Source organism: Jaminaea rosea (genome assembly GCF_003144245.1).
Source record: "Jaminaea rosea strain MCA 5214 unplaced genomic scaffold BDZ90scaffold_4, whole genome shotgun sequence".
In the NCBI taxonomy this organism is placed as follows: domain Eukaryota; kingdom Fungi; phylum Basidiomycota; class Exobasidiomycetes; order Microstromatales; genus Jaminaea; species Jaminaea rosea.
In genome coordinates, this window is record NW_020289978.1 from 504,948 (window position 1) to 525,755 (window position 20,808).

The 20,808-nt window shown below is 58.5% G+C and overlaps 12 protein-coding genes across 12 annotated transcripts; 4 read left to right on the plus strand and 8 right to left on the minus strand.

Annotated features, from left to right (window-relative positions):
- Positions 1–762: 762 nt before the first annotated feature.
- On the plus strand, positions 763–2,643 carry BDZ90DRAFT_226561 (hypothetical protein; the record flags this gene model as incomplete). Its single annotated transcript, XM_025504714.1, has 1 exon — positions 763–2,643. One exon carries the CDS (start codon positions 763–765, stop codon positions 2,641–2,643), a length of 1,881 nt encoding a protein of 626 aa, XP_025363059.1.
- Positions 2,549–3,579, minus strand: BDZ90DRAFT_231430 (hypothetical protein). Its single transcript, XM_025505861.1, has 3 exons — positions 3,217–3,579; positions 3,051–3,140; positions 2,549–2,965 (listed from the first exon to the last, which is right to left on the minus strand). The coding sequence occupies exons 1-3, from the start codon at positions 3,258–3,260 to the stop codon at positions 2,725–2,727; spliced, it is 375 nt and encodes a 124-aa protein (XP_025363060.1). The 5' UTR covers positions 3,261–3,579; the 3' UTR covers positions 2,549–2,724.
- A 3,149-nt stretch (positions 3,580–6,728) lies between these two features.
- On the plus strand, positions 6,729–7,648 carry BDZ90DRAFT_231432 (hypothetical protein). The gene has a single exon (XM_025505862.1). The coding sequence runs from the start codon at positions 7,026–7,028 to the stop codon at positions 7,506–7,508; it is 483 nt and encodes a 160-aa protein (XP_025363061.1). The 5' UTR covers positions 6,729–7,025; the 3' UTR covers positions 7,509–7,648.
- A 22-nt stretch (positions 7,649–7,670) lies between these two features.
- BDZ90DRAFT_231433 (short-chain dehydrogenase/reductase SDR) lies at positions 7,671–8,811 on the minus strand. Its single transcript, XM_025505863.1, has 4 exons — positions 8,465–8,811; positions 8,259–8,395; positions 8,051–8,167; positions 7,671–7,977 (listed from the first exon to the last, which is right to left on the minus strand). Exons 1-4 carry the CDS (start codon positions 8,746–8,748, stop codon positions 7,679–7,681), a joined length of 837 nt encoding a protein of 278 aa, XP_025363062.1. The 5' UTR covers positions 8,749–8,811; the 3' UTR covers positions 7,671–7,678.
- A 380-nt stretch (positions 8,812–9,191) lies between these two features.
- BDZ90DRAFT_259491 (hypothetical protein) lies at positions 9,192–10,658 on the minus strand (the record flags this gene model as incomplete). Its single annotated transcript, XM_025508169.1, has 1 exon — positions 9,192–10,658. One exon carries the CDS (start codon positions 10,656–10,658, stop codon positions 9,192–9,194), a length of 1,467 nt encoding a protein of 488 aa, XP_025363063.1.
- Positions 10,659–11,513: 855 nt separating this feature from the next.
- On the minus strand, positions 11,514–13,372 carry BDZ90DRAFT_231437 (alpha/beta-hydrolase). Its single transcript, XM_025505864.1, has 3 exons — positions 12,000–13,372; positions 11,871–11,927; positions 11,514–11,793 (listed from the first exon to the last, which is right to left on the minus strand). Exons 1-3 carry the CDS (start codon positions 12,921–12,923, stop codon positions 11,539–11,541), a joined length of 1,236 nt encoding a protein of 411 aa, XP_025363064.1. The 5' UTR covers positions 12,924–13,372; the 3' UTR covers positions 11,514–11,538.
- On the minus strand, positions 13,030–14,472 carry BDZ90DRAFT_148640 (hypothetical protein). Its single transcript, XM_025503515.1, has 4 exons — positions 14,085–14,472; positions 13,874–14,025; positions 13,435–13,801; positions 13,030–13,363 (listed from the first exon to the last, which is right to left on the minus strand). The coding sequence occupies exons 1-4, from the start codon at positions 14,272–14,274 to the stop codon at positions 13,137–13,139; spliced, it is 936 nt and encodes a 311-aa protein (XP_025363065.1). The 5' UTR covers positions 14,275–14,472; the 3' UTR covers positions 13,030–13,136.
- On the minus strand, positions 14,443–16,175 carry BDZ90DRAFT_231439 (CDC73-domain-containing protein). Its single transcript, XM_025505865.1, has one exon. The coding sequence runs from the start codon at positions 16,151–16,153 to the stop codon at positions 14,672–14,674; it is 1,482 nt and encodes a 493-aa protein (XP_025363066.1). The 5' UTR covers positions 16,154–16,175; the 3' UTR covers positions 14,443–14,671.
- Positions 16,176–16,302: 127 nt separating this feature from the next.
- On the plus strand, positions 16,303–17,232 carry BDZ90DRAFT_278820 (hypothetical protein). The gene is made up of 2 exons (XM_025509120.1): positions 16,303–16,720; positions 16,801–17,232. Exons 1-2 carry the CDS (start codon positions 16,343–16,345, stop codon positions 16,975–16,977), a joined length of 555 nt encoding a protein of 184 aa, XP_025363067.1. The 5' UTR covers positions 16,303–16,342; the 3' UTR covers positions 16,978–17,232.
- Positions 17,233–17,489: 257 nt separating this feature from the next.
- On the minus strand, positions 17,490–17,922 carry BDZ90DRAFT_259495 (hypothetical protein; the record flags this gene model as incomplete). The annotated part of the gene is made up of 2 exons (XM_025508170.1): positions 17,490–17,786; positions 17,863–17,922. 2 exons carry the CDS (start codon positions 17,920–17,922, stop codon positions 17,490–17,492), a joined length of 357 nt encoding a protein of 118 aa, XP_025363068.1.
- A 149-nt stretch (positions 17,923–18,071) lies between these two features.
- Positions 18,072–19,665, plus strand: BDZ90DRAFT_231442 (MFS general substrate transporter). Its single transcript, XM_025505866.1, has one exon. The coding sequence runs from the start codon at positions 18,145–18,147 to the stop codon at positions 19,594–19,596; it is 1,452 nt and encodes a 483-aa protein (XP_025363069.1). The 5' UTR covers positions 18,072–18,144; the 3' UTR covers positions 19,597–19,665.
- Positions 19,586–20,775, minus strand: BDZ90DRAFT_231443 (Mak16 protein). The gene has a single exon (XM_025505867.1). It carries the CDS (start codon positions 20,739–20,741, stop codon positions 19,686–19,688), a length of 1,056 nt encoding a protein of 351 aa, XP_025363070.1. The 5' UTR covers positions 20,742–20,775; the 3' UTR covers positions 19,586–19,685.
- Positions 20,776–20,808: the final 33 nt, after the last annotated feature.

Here is a 20,808-nt window from a genome sequence, read left to right on the forward strand (position 1 = left end):
GGAGTCGATCCGGCTGATCTACTCGACGCCTTACTCGAGGCTCTAAGGGGCCCTCGTTCGGACTCGCTCTCCTCTGCGAGATCCACCGCTGCGGCGCTCAAGGCGTTGCATGGCTTGCTTCTGGCCAGACTGCCTTTGGGCGAGGGGAGCAGCAGCGGCGCTGGCGGCCGTGGCGAACTTTGGCTGCATCTCCCCCAACTTCAACTCAAGGAGTGTGTAGACGCTCTACTCGCTACAGCTCATCTTCAAGCTCCTTTCAAACCAATCATATTCGGGCATGCAGGCAGCAATAGCTCCCCACTGCCACGCACCACGTCTCAACAAAGCCTTCGCAGCTTCATCAGCGACGACGACGGCGGAGCCACGACGACGGACTACGCCTCTGATGCCGGTCGACGCCCGAATCAAGATGGCGATGCTGACAGACAACAGCGGCTCGGTGCTTCGTGCCGCTCAGTCAGACTCAACAGCCTCAGCTGCCTTGCAGCTCTCAACGAGACAAGACCGGCGCTCTTTTTCTCTCAGTGGGGCAGGCTACTTCTACCGGACCAGGCTGCCACTTCAAGCGCTCCTTCTCGAGGGATCAGAAGCCTCAATGCCTCTGCAGCGAATGTTGCAAGCAGTCCTAGTATATTGGGACTCATCAAAAGCGATACTGTCCTCGGCGTGCGTATCGCAGCGGCCTCATTAGTAGAAGGCATGTTCCGCAAGGCGGCACAGGGACGCTTCTTGGCCTCAGGGGTTGTAGAGCAGAGAGCCTCTATGCATCACTCTTCGACCGCTTTCACCTCACTTGCGGCCAGAATGGGAGCCCTCGTAGCTTCAACACGGGCAACGCTGGTGGAAATTCTCGAAGCGCGGAACGATCGTCGGGCCTCATCAATCGTCTCAGGCCCTATACGATGTCCTCCCAACCCCGCAGGCTCTACGACCTCAGCGACATCGCCACCTCCAGCCCCGCTCACGGAGGCGATTCTACGCGCTCTCAAGGCCCTCGTCCTCGCTACGCCGACCGCAAAGCTTCGTCGCTCTCACCTGGACGTGCTGCAGGGCCCGCTGCTCCGTCTCTCCTCGCACGCTGACCCAACGGTCGCGATTGCCGCCTACGTCGTGCTTTCGACGCTGAGCCCAGCGAATCCTGGTAGTATGGAAGCGGCGCCAGCAGTAGCTATCAACGAGTCTGCGCCGTCTTCTTCCTCACCTGTCTCGGGTGTAATCGCTCGCATCATCCAGTCAAACGGTGCCGACAGCAGCTCTCGATTGGATGGCGAAGCCCTAGCCCAAGCCTGGTCTGCTCTCAGCAGCTTCCTGTCAACGCGCTTCGCCGAAGTCATGGAGCAAGAAGCATCGCTGCTCGCACGTCTTCAGTCACATGCAAGTCACGAAGAGCAAGCAGTCAGGCAAGCATGCGTCGCATTTGTTGGGGCGTCGCTCGAAGGGAAGATTGCTGCTGCTAGTACAGCTCCTGACAGTCCGATTGAGCTCTTATCCCTTTACTCCACGGTTACCAAGAAAGCAGCAATAGACCCCTCGCCCCTCGTCCGCTCTGAAGTGGCACAGGCTCTGCCTTCTCTGCTCAGGCTTGAGGCAGCGGCAGCCCCTTGCCCTACTTCGAAGGGACCAAAATCAGCCCCGCTGCCTCCCTCGGCATCAATTTTGCAAGATCTCCTCCTCGACTCAGCAGGCGGCGGAGAGGCATCGGTGCAAGCAGCTGCGGTGAGGGCGGTGGGGGTGCTCTTCTCCTCGCTAAGCTCGTCAAGCTCCACGCCCCCACCCGTCGAGGAGGCTGCGACTTCATCGGCTCCAGCTCCAGCGCGTTCCTCTCAACTGTCAGGTATCAGCCTCTCATCCCTCCTTGCCTTCACCCTCTCACACGCCTTGTGCCCCGAGCTGGTTCGCAGCCCCGCCCTCCTCGTCCGGCTACGCGCAGCATGGACGCTGGCGAACGTGTGTCAGACGGTTGCAGAGAGTCGAGCAGGCGGCGGTCTAGTCGAAGCTCATGATGGGCAGCTGTGGGTGCAGCTGATAGGCACGGTCAGCAAAGGGCTTGAAGATGACGAAAGGATAGCATGCAATGCGATGCGTGGAGTTGGCCTACTGCTCTCGGTCGCTAGCGAGAAAGAGCTTACGCCGGATGCAGAGACCAATAATGGACTCAGTACGACAGAAGCACCACTTGGCGTCATCTACACCATCTTAGAGCGGTCGCGCACTGCAAAGAGTCCCAAGCTCAAGTGGAACGCGATCATTGCTCTGGCTGCTGCATTGGGCAATGACCGTGTACGGAGGAGGTGCAGCATGGCCAAAGCGTTGGAATCCGGCAATTTTGATACCAGTCTATCCTCCATTCTCGCTCAGCATCTGTGGCACTCCGTCACAACCTCACGAATCTTCAAGGTCCGTCTAGCCGCCATCTCAGCATTACGGCGTCTTGAGGCGCTCCGCGACTTTGGTGGCCAACGAACTGAGGTTGCAGCGATGTTGGAGCAGGTGAAGACGGCGAGGGATAGAGTGGATGGCGATGTGGCCGAGGCAACATTCAGAGAGGCGCAACTGCATGGAGAGGGTTTGAGGAGAGGGCTGGATGGCTTAGTGGAGCACCTGATTGACGTGCTCAACGTGCCTGACGCAGGGGGAAGATGATGAGATGTTGTATATGAATTGATCCAAGATACCACTTGCTTCGCATAATTCATGATAGGCCGACACTTTCGACTGCTTGCCTCATTTCCTCTTCTCCCTTTCTGTGTTGCCCGCCGCTACCACCCCCTTTGCCCCGTGAGCTCCAGCATCGCCATCTTCCAAAAAGGCAGCGATCACATAGCCGATCAGCACGACATTGGCGGCCAATGCAGCCGCGCCTCCAGCCCAATTGGTACCGTACTTGCCCACCAGTGCGTAGTATGTGCCCAGAGGCAGGGCGAACATTCCGACGCTGAAGAAGGCCAATTTGGCGTAGACCGTGCTGCATTCGCGTGTGGGACGGAGTACAGGCAGGCGTGAGCTGCGGCGGAGGAAGAGTGGTAGAAACCCTGCGGAGGCCTACTCACAAGGGAGGTGGAGGCCCTCGAGGACTGACATTGCCCGGCCTAGGCGTGAGCTCTGCCGCAGTGGCCTTGCTGGAACTCTTGGCTGTTGCGCTAGGGGCCGATGTCTCAGATTGAATCAGCATCTGGAGGAGCAAGCTTGGACTTGCGCACTTTCGGCCTTGCTCACCGCTGCCTCACGCCGCTGCCCTGATCCTGCAACGAGGTTGCCATAGCCGCAGTCTGTCGAGTCGCGAGGCTATGCCTGTGCTATGCTGTCCTGTTCTGTGGCCCTTCTTTTAGAAGATGCAAAAGTGATCGTGGACGAGGGAAGTCGAGGTTCTCTGGGTCGCGCACGGACGGGGCCCGCCCTGAGTCGTCGTGTGCTGCTGCACTCTGCCTGTTGGTTGAGCTTGGTTGAGCTGCAAGAGCGGACGATAGGGGAGGCACACGGCCGAGTTGATTAGCTGCTCTCTCACTAATCACACCAGACGAACCAACACTCTCAAGCCCACTTCTTCATCTCCCCACAGCTCCACTCGCGCGACGAGCCGCAGCAGATGTCGCTGCCAGGCCTCATCGCAACCTGACGGTGATCCTTTGAGTGAAAGAAGTACACCTCCACCGCATGCAAAGAGGGGAGCGATGGCTCGAGGGACTCTTCTAGAGCCTGCGCGTTCGCCTTCGCTCCTCGACAGGCAGTCAGCTGCTCCACCTACTCTTGGTCCACCGCATCTGCTTAACGCCAACTCGAGCTCCCCGTATGCTAGATCCAGCAAGTCATCAAGCAGCAGCTCGACCACGTTGCAGCCGCCACAGCAGCCGCCGCCTCTGACGCGCTCAGTCACCGACACGACCTTGGCCACCAGCAAGAGGTCAGCCTCATCTTCTACAAGCGCAGCATCACGTACCAGTTACTTTGACACTTATCAGCCCTACAAGCTCAACCCTGCGCTTACGCCGACAGTCAAGTCGTCCGCGACGAGAAGCAGGAGCGACCGTAATCTTCGCAGGCACGCCAAAAGTGATGCTGAGGATGTGCCGCTGCCGGGCAGCGATGGGCAGAGCCACAAGATGCAGGGGAGCAGAGAAGGCGAATGCGAGACTGTAGCGAGAAGAGAAAAAAGCAGGACTGAATACGCTTCAGCTTCGGTGTTACGAGCGTCAGGCGTGCAGGAAAGTGAAGCAGGACCATCGAATTCGACCGCGCCTTCGAAGTCTAGAAAGCTCCCCGAACCCTCGACCCACGACGCAGACATCAATCGCACTCCAGGGGCCTCGGCATCGTCTTCGTCGCCACGAGCAGCATCCGTCGAGGCATGGAGACAGGTAGCAGCACGAGCTGCCCAGCGGGAGCCTCGGGGTTTCGGGTCTTCCACCATCTTGACGGGAGTCACACGCAGGAAATCGCAGCAGGACCTGCTTCAGGCTTCGAAAGACACCTCCTTGGCGATGCCAGAGCCTCCGAGCACAAAATATCACACGGCTCCGGGACCCCGCAATGGCGTCCCCTTTCGCCGCCCTGCATTCCCACCCGCAATGCGCTCAGACCAAGGGCCAGAGAGGAGCAGCGCACCGCCCCACGAGTCGGGAAGACCTCAGAACAACAGCAGCAGCAGCAATCGTACTGCGCCGCCATTGCAGAGTCTCTCCTCTCCCCCTGCGCCCAGTGTCGTCCTCGCAACCTACGCTGGATCGACGGCAGGAATGCGCAAGGCCAGTAAGCCCCATCCTCACCTCACAAAGGTGCCTGCCCGCTCCATCGACGACATTGTGCGAGAATACAAGGAGCAGCAGAGTGCTGCCAAGATTCGACCCTCGTTCCCGTCCCTTGCCCCTCCTCTTGATAGCTCAGCCGACACGATGGTACCGCCGACGCCGACGCAGCATCACCATCTTCACCCGCAGGTTCCAGCCCGAAGCGTCATTGATGTCGACGACTACGATAGCGACGGATCGGTAGACTCGATTACGCGCGAGGTGCAAGAGACGCTATATGGCGATGCGCCTCACAGTCGCAGCAGCCCAAACCCTACGCAAGGGAGAGGCACAGCAGGCAGCGGCAACAGCCCATCTCTCCTGGCTCCATCACCACGTTTGATGCATGCCACGTCTGTTCCATCGAAGCTTTCCTCGTCATCGCGCTCCTCCACCTCTTCCTCGATCTCAGCGCAGCGACGTCGCCGACCTTCCCAGCCATCTTCGCAACATCCTCGGGGCCTCTCCTCGCCCAGAGCGATCGAGCCCGTACCGACGCGTTCGTCGACTACGAGCGATGCGACGGCCGCACTCCGGTCGAGCTCCTCAGCAGGCGGCGTCGGTGCTGACAGCGTATCGTCGTGGCTGCAAGAGCGACCATTGGCTGCGGCGGGACCTGTACCTGGAACAGGTCCAACTCACCGCAACCGCACTACCTCTTTGACTAGCACGCACTCGGCCAAGACGACAGCCTCCGACTTGTCAGCACGCCGTCAGCCTCATGCCTTCCCCTCAGCAACAGCTGGTTCCCAGTCAGCCTCGTTTGAGACTGGACTCAGCAGTATCGACACTTTCATTCGTTCACCTCGCCTCACACGCATCCTTACTCTGTCTCGCCCACCCAACATTGGGCTGCGCGTGTCTCTAGCAGACGTAGGTGACTCCACGTCACCTCACGTCGCTATCCTCTACCTCGGATTAGGGGCCGTGCGCTACCTCGCAGGACTGTACGATGAGCTTGCCTCTGCGCTTGGCCTGCGGTTGATCTGCATCGATCGCTGGGGTCTTGGACGAACGGATAATGTCCCCTCCGAGCGACGCGGTGTTCTGCAGTGGAGCAGCGTCGTAGTTGAGGTGGCCGACCGCCTGGGAGTACAGCGCTTCTCTATGCTGGCGCACAGTGCGGGCGCGCCATACGCCATGGCTACCGCATTGCTGTACAGGGAAAGAGTGGTGGGGCCTGTGCATCTACTGGCGCCGTGGGTAAGCCCAGAGATTGAGAGCGGGTACAAGTGGTTGCGCTACGTGCCTGAGCAGATCATCAGAACGGCGCAGGCTGCCGAATGGCGAGTGGCGGGGTGGCGGCTGGGTAAGGCGGCAGCGCCTAACAGCGAGGCAAACGCCAGCGCGGCAGGCGAAGACGACTTAGAGAGGGCGATGTCTAGCTCAAATGGAGCCTCGAGGTCGAGGATGCCCTCACAGAGTGACGTCGGAGTGACACGCAGTATCGTGTCAGCCATCCCCATATCGGCGTCCGTCCCAGTCGTCCTACCTTCGCCGCTCACAGGGGTCGTGCCACGCTCGACGTCAGCCGGCGCAGTCATGTCGTCCCCATCAGCTTCGAAGCCCAAGACGACCTTCCTCGGAAGCTTCTTCAACAACAGCAAGCCCGCAAGCAGCAGCGCGGGCAGTCAAGTCAACGGCGGCGGCAGCAGCAGCAGCGGCGGGCCGGACAGTCGGGCCCTTTCTTCTGCTTCTTCTCGACAAGACGAGGTGGTGCAAAGAGGCGCCAGCGGGGCTATCCCTTCAACTCCAAGCAGCATGGGATCAGCCCAGACATCCTCACCCTCAGCGGCTTCCACCTCGTCACCGGTCCTCTCCTTCCTATCGTCTCTGTATCCCACAAGCCTGGCTGATCTCGACGGCCTGCCGCAGCCGCCTCGCGCGACGGCTTCTGGTGATGAAGGCTCACGCCTGGTGGGCCTGTTGAGTAACTCGGAGTGGGAAGAGTTGGAAGACGCGAGAGACGTGCCATTGGGCGAAGCAGGCTATGGAACTACTAGCACCACATCCGGGATCGCATTGCGCCGCGGCCGGGCGTCCAAAGTCGCTGATCCCCTGGGACGTCCTGCATCGCCCACAACCTCGCTGCCAGGGAAGGATCGACGCTTGTTGACACGGGTCGCAATCCCCAACACTGCGGCTGCGAATGCGGCTGCCCCTCCGGCTTCGGCGTCGTCGCGCTCCTCATCGCGCAGCAGCAATCGACGTGATAAGGTAGCAACACCTGCAGCGAGCACGATGCCAAAGAGTGCGAGCCATCATGCCGACCTGGCCACTGCGCTTCTGAGAGCTTCGCATGCGGAGATCTACCCTAGCACCAACGGAGCTCCTGTGCCCCTCAGCACAAGCAGCGAAGCCCTCCTCGAGGCCAGCGGCACCCATCTGCCCTCCTCCACGTCGTCATCCTCTTCCTTCTCCCCAGGCACCACCGCCGATCTGCTCACCATCCTCGGCAAGTCTGGCCCGTGGGGTTTCACTTACACCGATGTGCTACCCTTGAATGTAGGGCTGCGCATCTGGCATGGGGACAAGGATGAACGCATCGGCTTAGCGGGGGCTTTCTGGTTGCAGAAGGAGTGGGATGCTGCGCCTTACGGGGTGGAGTGCCATGTCAATGTAGTCAAAGGAGCGGGCCATGGCTTGTTGACTAACGGGCCCGTGGTCGTTGAGGTGCTGGAGAGCATCGCTGCTTGTTGTCGCGAGCGGGCGGCGAGAGAGTGAGAGGGGGGTAGTACGCTGAGCAAGGGTTGGTAGAACGGCAGAAGAAGGAGAGGGGCTCTTGTGGATCGCTAATTCGATACCCTTTCAACGTGACCGTGGCTCGCACGAGGACAGGGTGCTTCTATGAGATGATCGATTCGAGATGATATCCCCTTCCCCATGCCCCGAACTCAGCCCCTCCCCACCATGCTCGGCATCCCCGTAGCCTGGATGACGACCCAAAGCTTACTGACCTCCAAGGGCAGTTCAGCAATACTGACCACCTCTCTCGCGGCGAATTCGCGATCCATGACAGCCTCGTGACGCATACTGCCATCTGCCTGCTTGACGCCTGGGCCAGAGGTCATCCGAGCAGTCATATCCGAAGCGGCGTTGCCTATGTCTAGCTGCGAGAGGGAGATGTTGAACGCGCGGCCATCGAGGGCGAGAGACTTGGTCAGGCCCGTAAGGCCGTGCTTAGAGGCGGTGTCTGCGAGTTGTAAGAGGAGAAGAGCAGATCAACATCGTGCTTGACGGTAATTCTGGAGGTTCATCGGACGTACAGGCGCACGAGTCGGGACGGGGTACGTGAGCACTTATCGATCCGTTTATGATGATCCTACCTCCTTTGCCTGACTTCTTCATCTTGCGAAAGGCCTCGCGGGCGCAGAGGAAGGAGGCTAGTCGAGGAATGGAGTGATGAGGTCAGCCGCAGCTACCCGTTGGCCGGCAGAGGGCCTCCCTGGCGTTTGCTCTCGCGTTGTCTCTCACCGGTGAGATTGGTATCAACGGCAGCCTTCCACTGGTCCAGGGGCAGCTCATCGATGGGCACACTGGGAGGGCTGACACCTGCATTGCAGAAGACGAGATCAATTTGACCGTTTGCGGACAGGACGTCGTCAAAGAGGCTGGGCGTAGCGCGGGATTAGTCCTGGTCAGCTCGTCCGTATTCGCAAGCATCGTTCAGGCGCACCCACTTGACGACATCTTGCTCCTTGGTGACATCGCCCACGATGTAGGCCACTTTGACCTTTCGATCCTTTCCACTGTCTTGTACAGCGTCCTGAATCTCGATGCCGGCAGCCTTGAGTCGCTCCTCGCGTCTGCCAGTGATGACCACATTCCACCCAGCGAGGGCGAGGTGCTTTGCAGACGACTTGCCTATGCCCGACGACCCGCCCGTCACGATGGCCGTCTTGCCTTGAGGTGGGTACGAGTAAGTGGTAGCGGCACCGCTTGAAGTCATCTTTGGATCAGCCATGCTTGCAACAGGCCTTGAGCGGGGTGAGGTTGAGAAGGTACGGTAGGGAAAAGCGGAGAAGTGGGAATGGGCGAGCTTTGTTTCTCTCGAGAGAGGCGAGTGTTGGTCTGCACCTCGTGCAGCGGACGGAGAGTAGTCGTTTCGGAGGTGGAGTTGAGGAAGAACAGTTCAAGAAGTGGGAGAGTCGCAAAGGCAAATCATTCGTTAAGAGAGGCAAAGGCGAATCACTCATTCAGGCGCACAAATTTCGTTCCTTTGCTAGTCGATTGGTATTTGAGCATCTCCGTCGTCAAACCCATCCTGGGGCATCTCGTCAAGGGCTTCGCGGTACTAAATAAGGTCGTGACACATGAAATGGGCAGGAGGAGAGGGGAGGGAGGGGTTTCATACCGCGTCGTAAAGCTTCGTTAGAATGTACAGCCGATCCGTCAATCACGGCCCGTCTAGAAGTCGCTAGGGAGCCTGCGCTTGCCATGCTGCTTGCCGGACAAGATCTCGGCGAAGAGGTCGTTGACCAGGTCCATGTTGACCTTCGTGCCGTCGCTGCGCTTAGACACGATAGCCTGGGCTTCACGACTGCCGTGCGAGATTGAGGCAGCATTGACAGACTCCTTGGGCGTCTGAGCACCCGTACCGCTGGCATTGATCTCAGAGACGGCCTGAGAAGCAGCAGATGCCTTGTGGCTGCGCCCAGTCTCCGAGGGTGAGGCAGCGGACGAGGTTGAGGTCGAGTTGGAGCTGACAGCGGAGACGAGCTGGTGGATCTGGGTGACGACCTTCTTGAAAGACTGGGACTGCGCGAGAGCGGTGGCGTTGGCTACGACTGTTGAGTTACCTTGACCAGCGACAGACGACGTCGAGTTGGTAGCGTTGGTGATGTTACCCCCAGCTGCGGAGATGAGATCAGGCATGGCCTCGATGATCGTCGACAGGGCAGGCAGGAGGTCCTTGAGCGTCGAAGCGTCCAGGGCGCGCTTCTTGTTGGCGGCGGCAGCCGAGCGGCGAGCAAGGTCACGGCGACCGTATCCTGGGCACCCAGGACGGTACATGCCATCGTTAGGCGTGCCGGGTGCGGGGCAGTTCTTGCCGAAGCCACCGACCGACGTCGCAGTGCTGGGAGGGACAGCAGCGCTGGAAGACGTAGTAGCAGCGGTGGCTTCGTTGGGAAGAGGGGAAGTCGACGAAGGAGCATCGCTGGATGGCGTCTCCTCGCCATCGCTGCCGTCGTCGCCCTGGTCCTCGTCGCCGCTAGGCTCATCATCACTGCCAGTCTCGTCACCGCCAGTCTCGTCGCGGTCGCCATCAGTACCGTCGTCGGAGGTACTGTTGGACGCCGGGTTCTTGAGGCCAAGGTTCATCAGGTCATTCATGACGTTCTGAATGATCTGCTCCAGCTTGCTCAGCAGCGCAAGGACGTCATTAGTAGACGCCGAAGAGGAAACATCGGTGGTGTCTTGTCGCTTGGAGTTGGTCGCAGCCATCTTCTTGCTCGACGTGCTGAGGGCATCACTCAGGTTCGAGAGCATGCTGGCCATGGCCACACGGGCGTTGCCCGTCGTGTCTGCTCCAGTGCTGCCCTCGAGACCAGCAGGGCAGGAGCTGTCCGTCGACTCGCCAAGCAGCGTATTGAGGAGACAGCCCATGAGCTCGAGGATGCCGGACAGGCCACCGGTAGCGTCAGCGTCGCTACGAGCAACGAGAGCTCGGATCTGGCCAACAGTCGCCTGCAGCTGGGCAGGAGAGCGGGCAAACGGCAGCGAGTTGCCGTTGCGCATAAGCGCGAGAGCATTGTCGCTGCGAGCCATGAGCTTGTTGAATTGACCAAGCTCGTTGGAGCGAGCAACGTTGATGGGCATAGCCGTCACGGCTGAGAGGGAGAGGGCCGAAAGGAGGGCGGGAGTGAAGTACATGTTGAAGGCGGTACGTGGGATTTGTGCTGTTGCGGTTTGAAAGGTAGATGAGCTCTCACAGAGAAGCGTCAGGTATATCTAGTAGTACGAAGGAGGAGGAAGGAAAGCGAGGTGGAGATCGTGTGCAAAGGACTAGCAAAGGAAATATCAACAGCGACCACCAGGGTACGACTGAGGGTTTGAGAGGTTGTGAGGATAAGGTGAGGTGGTGATCAGAAGATGGGGAAAAAGTCGAACAGGTCGGCTCGCCAACGATGGTACTTGTATCCATCGGCCATGGCACATTGGCGAGCTGCTCCTCTGCGCAAGCGATCCCAGCCAGCTAGACTTGTCCATCAACATGGCGAGGGTTCACGGCACTCATCGCCGGTCGGGCTTCAATACGCGGCGGCGTCAAAGCTAGAAAGCAGGAACTGAAACGAGCGAGCAGGCACCATGTCCCAGTCGGGCAGTTCAGAAGGCGACGACAAGTCGGCGTCCATCACCGTCATCGTCGTTACTTGGCGGCCGAAACGCTTCGACGCGGTACGGAGCGGCAAGCTGGAAGTTGAAGTCGTGCAAGCCACCGCGGCGGCGTCGCAGTCCGCTCGACGCGTCATGTCACTTTTTGGCCTGTCGGCGCTCGAATAGAGGTCGCAGGCAGGCGATTCTGCACAGCATCGTTGAATCAAGCTAGCAATACCCTCATGGTGCGATTAAGGAAGCGTCGATGCAATGCCGAGCAAAGCGTGAGCAAGAGTACGAGCATGAGCATGAGTCTGGGTCGTCTTCGAGACGTCGATGCGATGCAGGTCGGACGTGTGTGTTGGTTTAGTCGAGACGCCCTCGCTCATCAATTGGCCCGCACAGGTGTCATCACAGTCCAGCCTTGGCGAGATCTTCACAGACGGTCAGGTAGAACGCCTGGCTGTCGAATGGTGGGTCTGAGCCGGTCAGGTTGGCCCATTGGGCCTGGATCGCGTTGCCCCACCCAATGAGGTCTGCCGACGAGAAAGCGAGGGAACGTCAGCGGCTTGCGTGCTGTACGGGCCATCTTTACTGTGAAGTTACGGCTATACTCACCGATGTGCGTGCCTTTCAGAGTGCCTCGATATTCCCCCCATTTGGAGCTCTCCACGCTGACTAGGCCGTCATTCTATCGGACGGGCAGATCGAAGTGGTGTGAGCAGACGGGGTCGAGGTGGATACGGCGTCACCCTCAGGCACACTCACATGTCCCTCCTTCTCCCAGATGATGCCGTGAGGGAAGCGAAACTCATTGAGCAAGCCCTGCACCATCGAGGAAGTATGATCTGTCAGCTATCGCACGGCAACATCTCATGTATACGCCGTGATACCCACCGGCTTGAACGCGGCTCCCCAGCTGGTATACATGACGTTGTCTTCATCTTTGACCCTCTGATTAAACTTGGCCATCTCCTCCGTCGTCAGATTCTCGAAAGCTTCTCCCCCGCCAGGGATTCCCAGCCCCTGCACAGCGTTGAGCAGAAGCGGCAACCTCTCCCTACCAATGAGGTCGTACAACAGATAGCTCGCAAAGGGAGAGCCTCGATGCGGTGTCGCGATGGTCGTCACCGACCGCACCTTGAAGCTTCTCTGACCCTTGAGACATGACGTGAGGTACCGAGCATCAAGCCCACCCATCGAGTGACCCAGCAGATTCACTTCTCTGCCCGGGAACTTCTCCTCTATCATGCGCAGAGCGTCTTTCGCCCTCTCTTCAATCGAGGCGCTCGTCTTTACGTTGGTCACGAGCACCTCAACTCCTCCTTGTTGCAGCCGCTCAACAATCCCACGCCAATAGTCAAAGGAAAATTGAGGCAAGCTCGCTATTGGCGATAGGGTCGAGAACCCAAACAAGCCGTGAAGGAAGACGCACGGTAGACGAGGTGCCAGGTACGTGCGTTGCTTCCTCGTGGAGGCGTACTTGATTGGAGAGCGCAAAGCCTCCTTGTTGGCTTCGAGGGAACGATCTACCTCTTCTTTACGTTTGCGTGCCCACTCTTCCCCGTTCTCGTTGCCGCGGTCATTGTCGCTCGAAAAGAGGGCTCGCAGTCGGGCGAGAGCATTATCGATGGGATCCGGCTGCGCATCGATGACGATTGGGGCGGCGGCCAAGCTCGACTGGCGGCGACAAAGGGGGAGAGCTGACCTCGATGGAGCCCTCCTTCTAGTCGCTATTGATCCCCTCGTCCAATGCTCGAAGCTAGCATCTGTTCGTGCTAGCTTCCACACAGGGCGGGGAAGAGGGGGTAGCGGGGTCATGCGATGATGCGAGGTGGGGATCAGGGTCCAAGACTTCCTGGAGCGCAAGTCCGAGCTTGTGCTCGATGTGGAGACCAGATCGTGCACTTGAAAAAGTGTCAAGAAAGGCTGAATCGATTCGCGACTTTCGTAGAGGGCAAGAGAGACGAATGAATCTGGACGACATTATGGAACGTGCTCACTCGCACCGTCTCTCCATCAGTGGGCCTCACATCAAGCAAGCGTAGCCTCCCAGGCCATGACGAAGTTGACGACCTTGATCTTGATGGATGTCTCGCTGAAGCCAGCGGCGATCAAGCCGTTGACAACATTGTCCACCGTGTCGTGCTCATTGTGAAGCACCCCGCGACGTCGGAGATGATCCTGGGCTGCTTTTCCTCGTAGGAAGCGAAGACGGGCGCAGCATCCGGTGGGTTGAGCAACGGCTTCGGGGGGCAATACTAGAGATGAGAAGGGGATCAAGATTGAGTGAGTACGAGCGTGCCGAAAAACAGGCGAGGAATCCACGTACCAGTCACCCCGTAGAAGCGCGCTCCAGGCGCTAGAAGGGAAGCGGCTAGCTTGAAGAGCTGTTGCGCCTTGATAGCGCCGAGATTGCCTTCCTTCTGTACAGGATAGGCAACACGGTGAAGCAGCAGCATAGCCTGGCAAGATGTGTAATGGCCTTGGTCGCCCTCCTTGACCGTCTCCGGATCCAAATACGATACGAGACTGCTCTCGAGGCTCAAAGGGTAGTGTACGGGAGGCCAGACTTTACTGATAGCATACTCGGCGTAGTCCAGGAAGGCCTCGTTCTGGTCGAAGAGATGATACTCGACTTGACCGCCTTTGGGGGCTTGCGTTTCGAGGAGGTACCCAAGACGGGACGAGTGGCGGGCCTAGGGAGAGTGGGACTCGTATCAATCAGTCGATGAGCTGGGAAAGATATCGCTATGCAGCCTTCGACGCACCCAGTAGCCCGTAGCCACGCCGATGTCAGCATGCTTGTGCGTCAGATTCCAGTCGAACATCCTCTGCAGGTGCTTGTAAGAAGGGGATCCCACAAGCCAGAGCGTGTAGTGCAGGGCAAGCAGATCGTAGGACCGGAGGCGCACGCCGCCATCTGCGACCAGACTTTCTGTCAGGAACCTCGTCCATACCTTTTCGTAGCTGACTGCTCACCAAGCTTGATTTCGTCGCTCTTCTTGCCGCCGCCGAAGTAGTACGCCACGAGGTCACGAAAGTAGAAGGCGTTCTGCACCACCGTCTCAAGGATGACGGTAGTCGTCGCTACGGCGAAGCTGACGAAGCTGTCGAGAAGGGGCATGGCTGAAGTGAGGCCTTTGGGGGTCTTGTGGGTGGGCAGGAACATGGAGGAGAGAAGGCGAGTCGACGAGAAGAGCGAGGGATCAAGTAGCAGAGATGAGACGGCGCAATACTGTGCTCAGCAGCATCGATCGTCTGCGAGAGCGGGGTCGTAGGGGAGCTCAGCTTAAAGTGGCTCAGCGCAATCAATGTCCAGCCGCAATATGTCTTTGCCGTGGCGTTGTCTGACTGCCGCCGTCTTTGCTGCCGGCTCCCATCGCTCATCGTCCGTCGCCCATAGCCTTTAGCCCATCTCCCGCTTCTCACGGCAGTCAAGACAGCGAGCGAGTGATGTTGGGCGAATCGCATTAATGTTCGCAAAAGCTTGACAGCATCGCTTCTGATGAGACCCCAAAGCTGCCTCCGCCTGACGCTTGCGCCGCAGCTCGAGTTTTGCCCACTCGTTACGCCAAATCGGGTCTTCTTCTCCCCATCCATTCCTCCAACTGTCTCCAAAACATTCCACTGATCTGTGCATCATGATGCCTCTTGTTCGCATCGATCTGCAAATCCAACACATTCCACTCCTTGACATTCCCATCTTTTGCCTCGTTGCTCCATCGCGGGTACACTCCAAAGACGTTCCTGAACAAGTCTCTCCCTTCTTCCCATCTGTACCCTTTGAATTGCCATTTTTGCCCAGTAGTCACGACGCAGACCACTCTGCGCCAGGGATCGGCGTCCTGCCCTGATCCACCACGAGCTCCTAGACGGCTGAGAGCGTCCAGCGAGTCGACGGCGAGGAAGCGGCCGCCCTTTGGGCGGGAGATGACGACAACTTCGTTGCTTCCGCCCATTGGCGCAAGGCTGTTGGACGAGGAAGGCGGGTCGTAATGTCCTTCTTCGAGGAAACGCTTGATGTTCGCGAGGGTGAGGAGGGAGGAGGGCGAAGAGGGGAGGATGAAGATTGGGTCCAGGCGACGATGCTTTGCTGAGCGTCCAAGATTGCTCGATGGTGCTGCGGCTGAGGTTGATTGGCCAGGAGGAGCACGAGATGAGGGTGCTGATGAGGAAGAGCCTCCTGAGCGAGCCGCCTGAATCCGGCCGGCCACACTGCGTCGCAGTGGTGTGAAGTCCACCTCCTTTGATGCTGCGGAGCGCATTGCGCCCTTTGTTGCTCCGTCCAAATTCAGAGAGTCGTCGTCATCGTCAGCTCCGTCTCCAGCCTTGGCCACTGTGCAACGGAATGCCCAAGCACGATCGCGCAGAATGACTTCGCTGGTGCGGAGGCGCTTAACAAAGGCCTGGTCTTGTTTCGAGGGATTGTAGGGGCGCTTCCCTGACGCCAAAAGCGGATGTAGGGGTACCGCCGACCCGGAGGCTTCAGCGCTCGATGGCACCGCAGCAGCAGAAGCATCTTGACTCGTCGCATCAGCCGTAGCGCCTGCCTCCGCACCCGCAGCTGCTGCTTGACGACTTGGTCGCCTTGCGTCCCTTGCCGCGCATTCAGCCTTGCTGAGGACCACCTCGCATTCCGTCTTCTTTCCCAGCAGGAATTCCAGCAAGCTGGGGCGATCGAGTGTATCTACACGAGCCACTCGTTCCCTCGTCGCCTTGACAGCATACAGACCCACGGCTTCAGCCTGCGTCTGTAGAATGAAGATGAGAGCGTCGAGCGGGAGGAAGTCCTCAGCATGGCTGGCGTCGTCGAAGGAGTTGGGCGTTGATGTAGAGTCCTGAGCAAGGGCAGGGCTGTTCCTCGAGCGTAGCACGCGGGTGCGAAGGGCGCGACTGAGGGGAGTTGGGTGGGAGGGGAAGTGGATGAGGGAGGAGCTGAGCAGATCTGGTGCCGCTTCGCCTGACTCGGTCGAGTAAGTGATTTGGTCGAGGGCGGAGGCGTGCTGTAGGACCAGATCCAGCGGATCGACGGCGGCGACGTCTGCCATGATGTCCAGATGATGCGATGCGTGAGGAACAAGGATTCCTCGCCAGACTCGTCAGTTGGTCGTCTTTCCCCCGCTCAGACTCGCTCGACTCGCTCGCTCTGTCCGCCCTCGACGCCAGTCCGACTGGCGCGTGCTTCTCAGCCTCGATCCTATCCTCACCTCACCTCACATCCATCCAACTCCGGCATCATGAGCACCAGTCAACGTTATCAAGCCCATTCACCTGACGCAGTGGCACCGCCTTCGGCATCAGCAGGCCCCTCGACTGCGCGCAGACCATCCTCGGCAGCCATGGATGAGGACGATGCGACGGACGAGGAGCGACCATCTGCCACCCCAGCATCAGCACGCGGGCGTCGACGCTCATCGGCATCGACTCGGCCTCGTAAGCCTTCGATTTCAGCAGGCGGAGCAGCTGCAAATGATGGATCCGCGTCAGCTTCAGCGCCAATCCCGGGATCAGCAGCATCAGCACAGGCAGTCAAAGCATCACGCGGTCCCAACTCGCAAGTTAACTATAAGATCAAGTTCCACAAGAGCAGAGATAGATATCACAAAGTCCTCGAGGTGCGTACTATCTGCCCTTGAACCACTCAAGTCTCTGGCCCCTTCCCATTCGCTGACCATCGCCCTTTGCGCCCATACAGCAAAACACGGAGCTCACCAAAGGGTACCGTGAGGCCCAGGCAAAAGAACGCAAGTTGGATGAAGAGCTCAACTGGATCGTGGACTCAATTGCGAAGGCGAGGCCGGAGCTGCTCGCTGCAGAGGGAGCGACGATGGCGACAGGGACCGGCGCAGTGGGTAATGCTATGCAAGGATGAAGAGTGGGAAGCTGTTACTTGGTCGTGAGAGGGATGGCGTGACCTGGAGGGCCGACTTCGGCAAACAGAACAGGCGATGGAAGCGCCGAGAGCGCACAGGCAGCTCTGACCGTGGCCTACATCCATTCACAGTGTACAGTACCAACCACCGGAAGAGATTCTTTTCCTTTCCCAATCTGCTCTCCCTCGCCTTGACGTCTTCTATGCCCTTCGCCTGCGAGGACCAGTCTCGTAAACCGGATGAGGCACCGGCGGACCCCTTGCGGCCTCTACCATTCGAGGCCATCACGCATACGTGGTGCTGCTTGGCTAGTCCCGTCCAGCGCTGCAGCTATCAATAGCTTTCGATCGAAGGCTGTTCTGTCGTATGGGTCTCCACAAGTTGAGCAATGGCTCAAAGGCCGTTGACAGCGTCTACAGATGCTTGCCGTGAAGGTGCCGACATGTCGCTGCCTGGCTGAAGCTTATATGCCCTTCATAGGGCTCGTATCGCTTATGTCGCTACGTCGCTGTTACGAGGACATCTTGTGTCCCCCCTTCTTGATGTCCAACATGACCTTGCCACAGATAGCACAGCATCCTCTCTTGAACGCGCACGAAGAGCAATATTGCGCTCCCTTTGCTCCTCCTCCACCAGCTCCACCAGCCGCGCTCGTAGGCGACTTGCAGATCTTGCACTGGTTGGCCATAGGGTTGAAGCGCTGCCCTTTGGCAGCGAGAAGCTTGTTCGTGGGTCGGACGGAAGCTGAAGATGAGGAGGAAGAGCCGGCTTTTGTGCTCATGAGGGAGCCAGAGGCAGTGCGGTTGCGCTATGTCGTGCGAATGGGGGGCTAGGAGGGTCAGTACGCGAGAGAATGATGGCCGGCATGAAAGGCCAGTACTTACAAATGGGTCTGGAGCAGCAAGCGCCCTCGCCTGCTTCTTCTCGCAGGTGGCGCAGACCATAATTGCTTATTGGATGTCGTGTGAGATGGAGTTGAGATGCGAAAGAATCGTTTGTCGCTGCAAGCCCACGACGCCCGCCGTCTTTGCCGTCAGTCCGCCATTCGATGCCGTCGGCAGCGGCGGGTTTCGCATAATCCAGAGTCAAATATCTTGAGGTCAGATCGGCTGGCTTGTTGCTTGCCCTCCTCGATATCACTTCTCCATCAAAAGACGGGCGCCAATATGCCTAGCGAGCGCTCTCCATTGCTCTCGGCCACCAGAGACGAGGATGTATCCCCAACTCCTCTTCCTCGCCGACAGATACTGGTCCTCTGCCTCATCCGCATCTCCGAGCCCCTCGCATTCCTCGTCATCTTCCCTTTCATCGCCTTCCAGCTCTCCGATGCCATGCCCAACGTCCCACCAGAGCGGCTAGGGTACTACGTGGGCCTAGTGGAGAGCGCCTTCGCCGCTTTGCAATTCATCGTCGCCACACCATACGGCCGACTGAGCGATAGGGTCGGGAGGAAGCCCATCATCTTCGTCAGTCTTGCAGGAACTGCTCTAGCTATCAACCTATTCGGCACTGCTAGGAGCTTTGAGGGGATCTTACTGGCTCGATGTGTCAATGGCATCTTTGGCGGGAGTATTGGAATTGTCAAGACTATCTTGGGGGAGAGTACCGATGGCAGCAATTCGGCGAGGGCCTTCACGCTGCTGCCTATCATGTACAGCGTTGGGGCCATCGTTGGGCCCTTTCTTGGCGCACAGCTCTCCTCTCCAGCGGACAAGTTCCCCATCTTCAAGGATGTGACTTTTCTACGCAAGTATCCTTATTGGCTTCCCTGCGGGCTGGTCTCGCTTTACGTCCTGGTCACAATGGTCATTGCAGCCTTCTTCCTCGAGGAGACGCTCCCTTCCAAGGTGCGCAAGGCCGAGGCGGATGAGGCGAGCCGATTACGTGAGGAGCGAGGTGACGAAGGGCAAGCGCTTCTGGAGGCCGACCGTCTTGAAGAGCACGTAGAGGAGGACCAGGCCAAGACGCCTGAGCGACCCTCGATTCGCTCCCTCCTGACTCGCGAGCGGGTCAACATTCTCACGACGCAGATGTTCCTCAACTTCATCAACATTTCCTGGTCCTCTCTCATCCCGGTATTCTGCTTTGAGCAGGTCCGGCATGGGGGCGTCGGGCTAAGCAAAGAGGGGATCGGCCACTTGCTTGCAGCAAATGGCCTCATTTCGATATTGGTGCAGACCCTCCTTTTCCCCCCGTTGGAGAGGAAGATGAATGGCCCACTCAAACTCTACAGAGTCGCATTGCTGTTCAATGTGCCTGCGCTGCTGGCCCTGCCCCTTGCTCATTACTTGTCAGGAGCAGGAGCAGGCAGGGAGTGGGCTTGGACGAGCTTGATCGCAGGCACCGCCTTCAAGTCCCTCGCAGGCATGTCGATCATCTGCGCTACGCTCCTTGTCACCAATAGCTGCCCACGCGGCTCGTTGGGGACGCTGAACGGCATCTCGCAGTCGGCGGGCAGTTTCTCTCGCATGCTGGGACCCACGCTCGTGACAAGTCTCTTCGCCTTTGGCACGTCGCACAAGGGGCTAGGAAGCGTAGTCTTCATCTTCTTGGTGAGCGTCGCCTTTGCGACTTGGGCTTTGGCGCAGCGCATTACGACGAATAGACGGCAGGACTAGATGCGGTGATCGCATGTATGTAATGATGCTCTTGGTAATTCTGTAATGTACATAATTGAAAAGACGACCGATGATGCCTTGGTGCCAGGCTACCAGTTGGCAAGCTCCTCCCTCGAGAGAGGCTGAGTCTCCCTCTCTTCTTCGTACTCGACTTCGATGCCTGGCTTGCCTCCACGAGGCCTCTTGCCCTTCTTGCCCTGCGCTGCCTTGGATGGCCGTGCTCCTGCGCTCGATGATGGCTGCTTGCGCTTTGAGCCTGCCGCAGATGGACCTTTGGCGGAGGCTTCGTCGTCATCGTCGTCGTCCTCGGCATCACTCTCCTCTGCTCCATCCACACTGTCTCCCTCCTCCCCTGACGAGCCGTAGAAGCCGTCTTCCATATCGTCCTCGTCGTCCTCGTCGCTCTCATCATCATCTGAAACGAAATCACGTTCCCCTACACCTTCCTCCTCCTCCCACTCGCGCTCCATATCACTGAGCAGCTGTTCATCCTCCTCGTCGCTCTCCTCATCGACCAGGTCCAGCCCATCCTCCTCCTCTGCGTTTGCTTCCTTGCGCTTCCTCCCCTCCAACACAGACTGCCAAACGTCCTCATTCACATTCAATGGCGCATCGCCATATGCACCCGACTTGAGACGGTTGAGCAACTCCTGCTCGATGCTCTTCTCCAGCTTTGCAGCTCGAAGTGCCTTCTGTTCTCGCGTGGCCTCTCGTCGCTCCGTCTTCTGATTGATGCCGACGAGCTTGGGCTGCTCCTCTTCTTTGAGACGGATCTTACGCAGCTTGATGAGGTACTGCGTGATCTTCGTCAGGCGCTGTTTTGCCTTGTGCACCACAAAGTTGGACCAGTAAGGGAGCTCCTGATCGATCTGCTCCAATGCTTTCGAGTAGTTGCTATTGAGCCTGATACGCTCCCACATCTTTGCTGGAGAATGGGCTCGCTCTGCCGTCTTTACATAGAGGTAGACTTTCCCCTCGTGTTCGCGAACAGTTGCATATCGGGAGTTGGCGAGGGGACACGATTGACGATTGCATAGCCCAGTGAGATTGTATGCGTTGCGGCAGAAGGTGTTGTGGGTTGCTGACTTGAGCTTGTAGCTGCAGTGCCCATGACCGATGACTGTCCAGATGATGTCGTCACTCATTGTGATGGGAGGAGAAGATGGGCGATGGTGAGGATGATGAGCTTGGAAATCCAACCAATATTCTTGA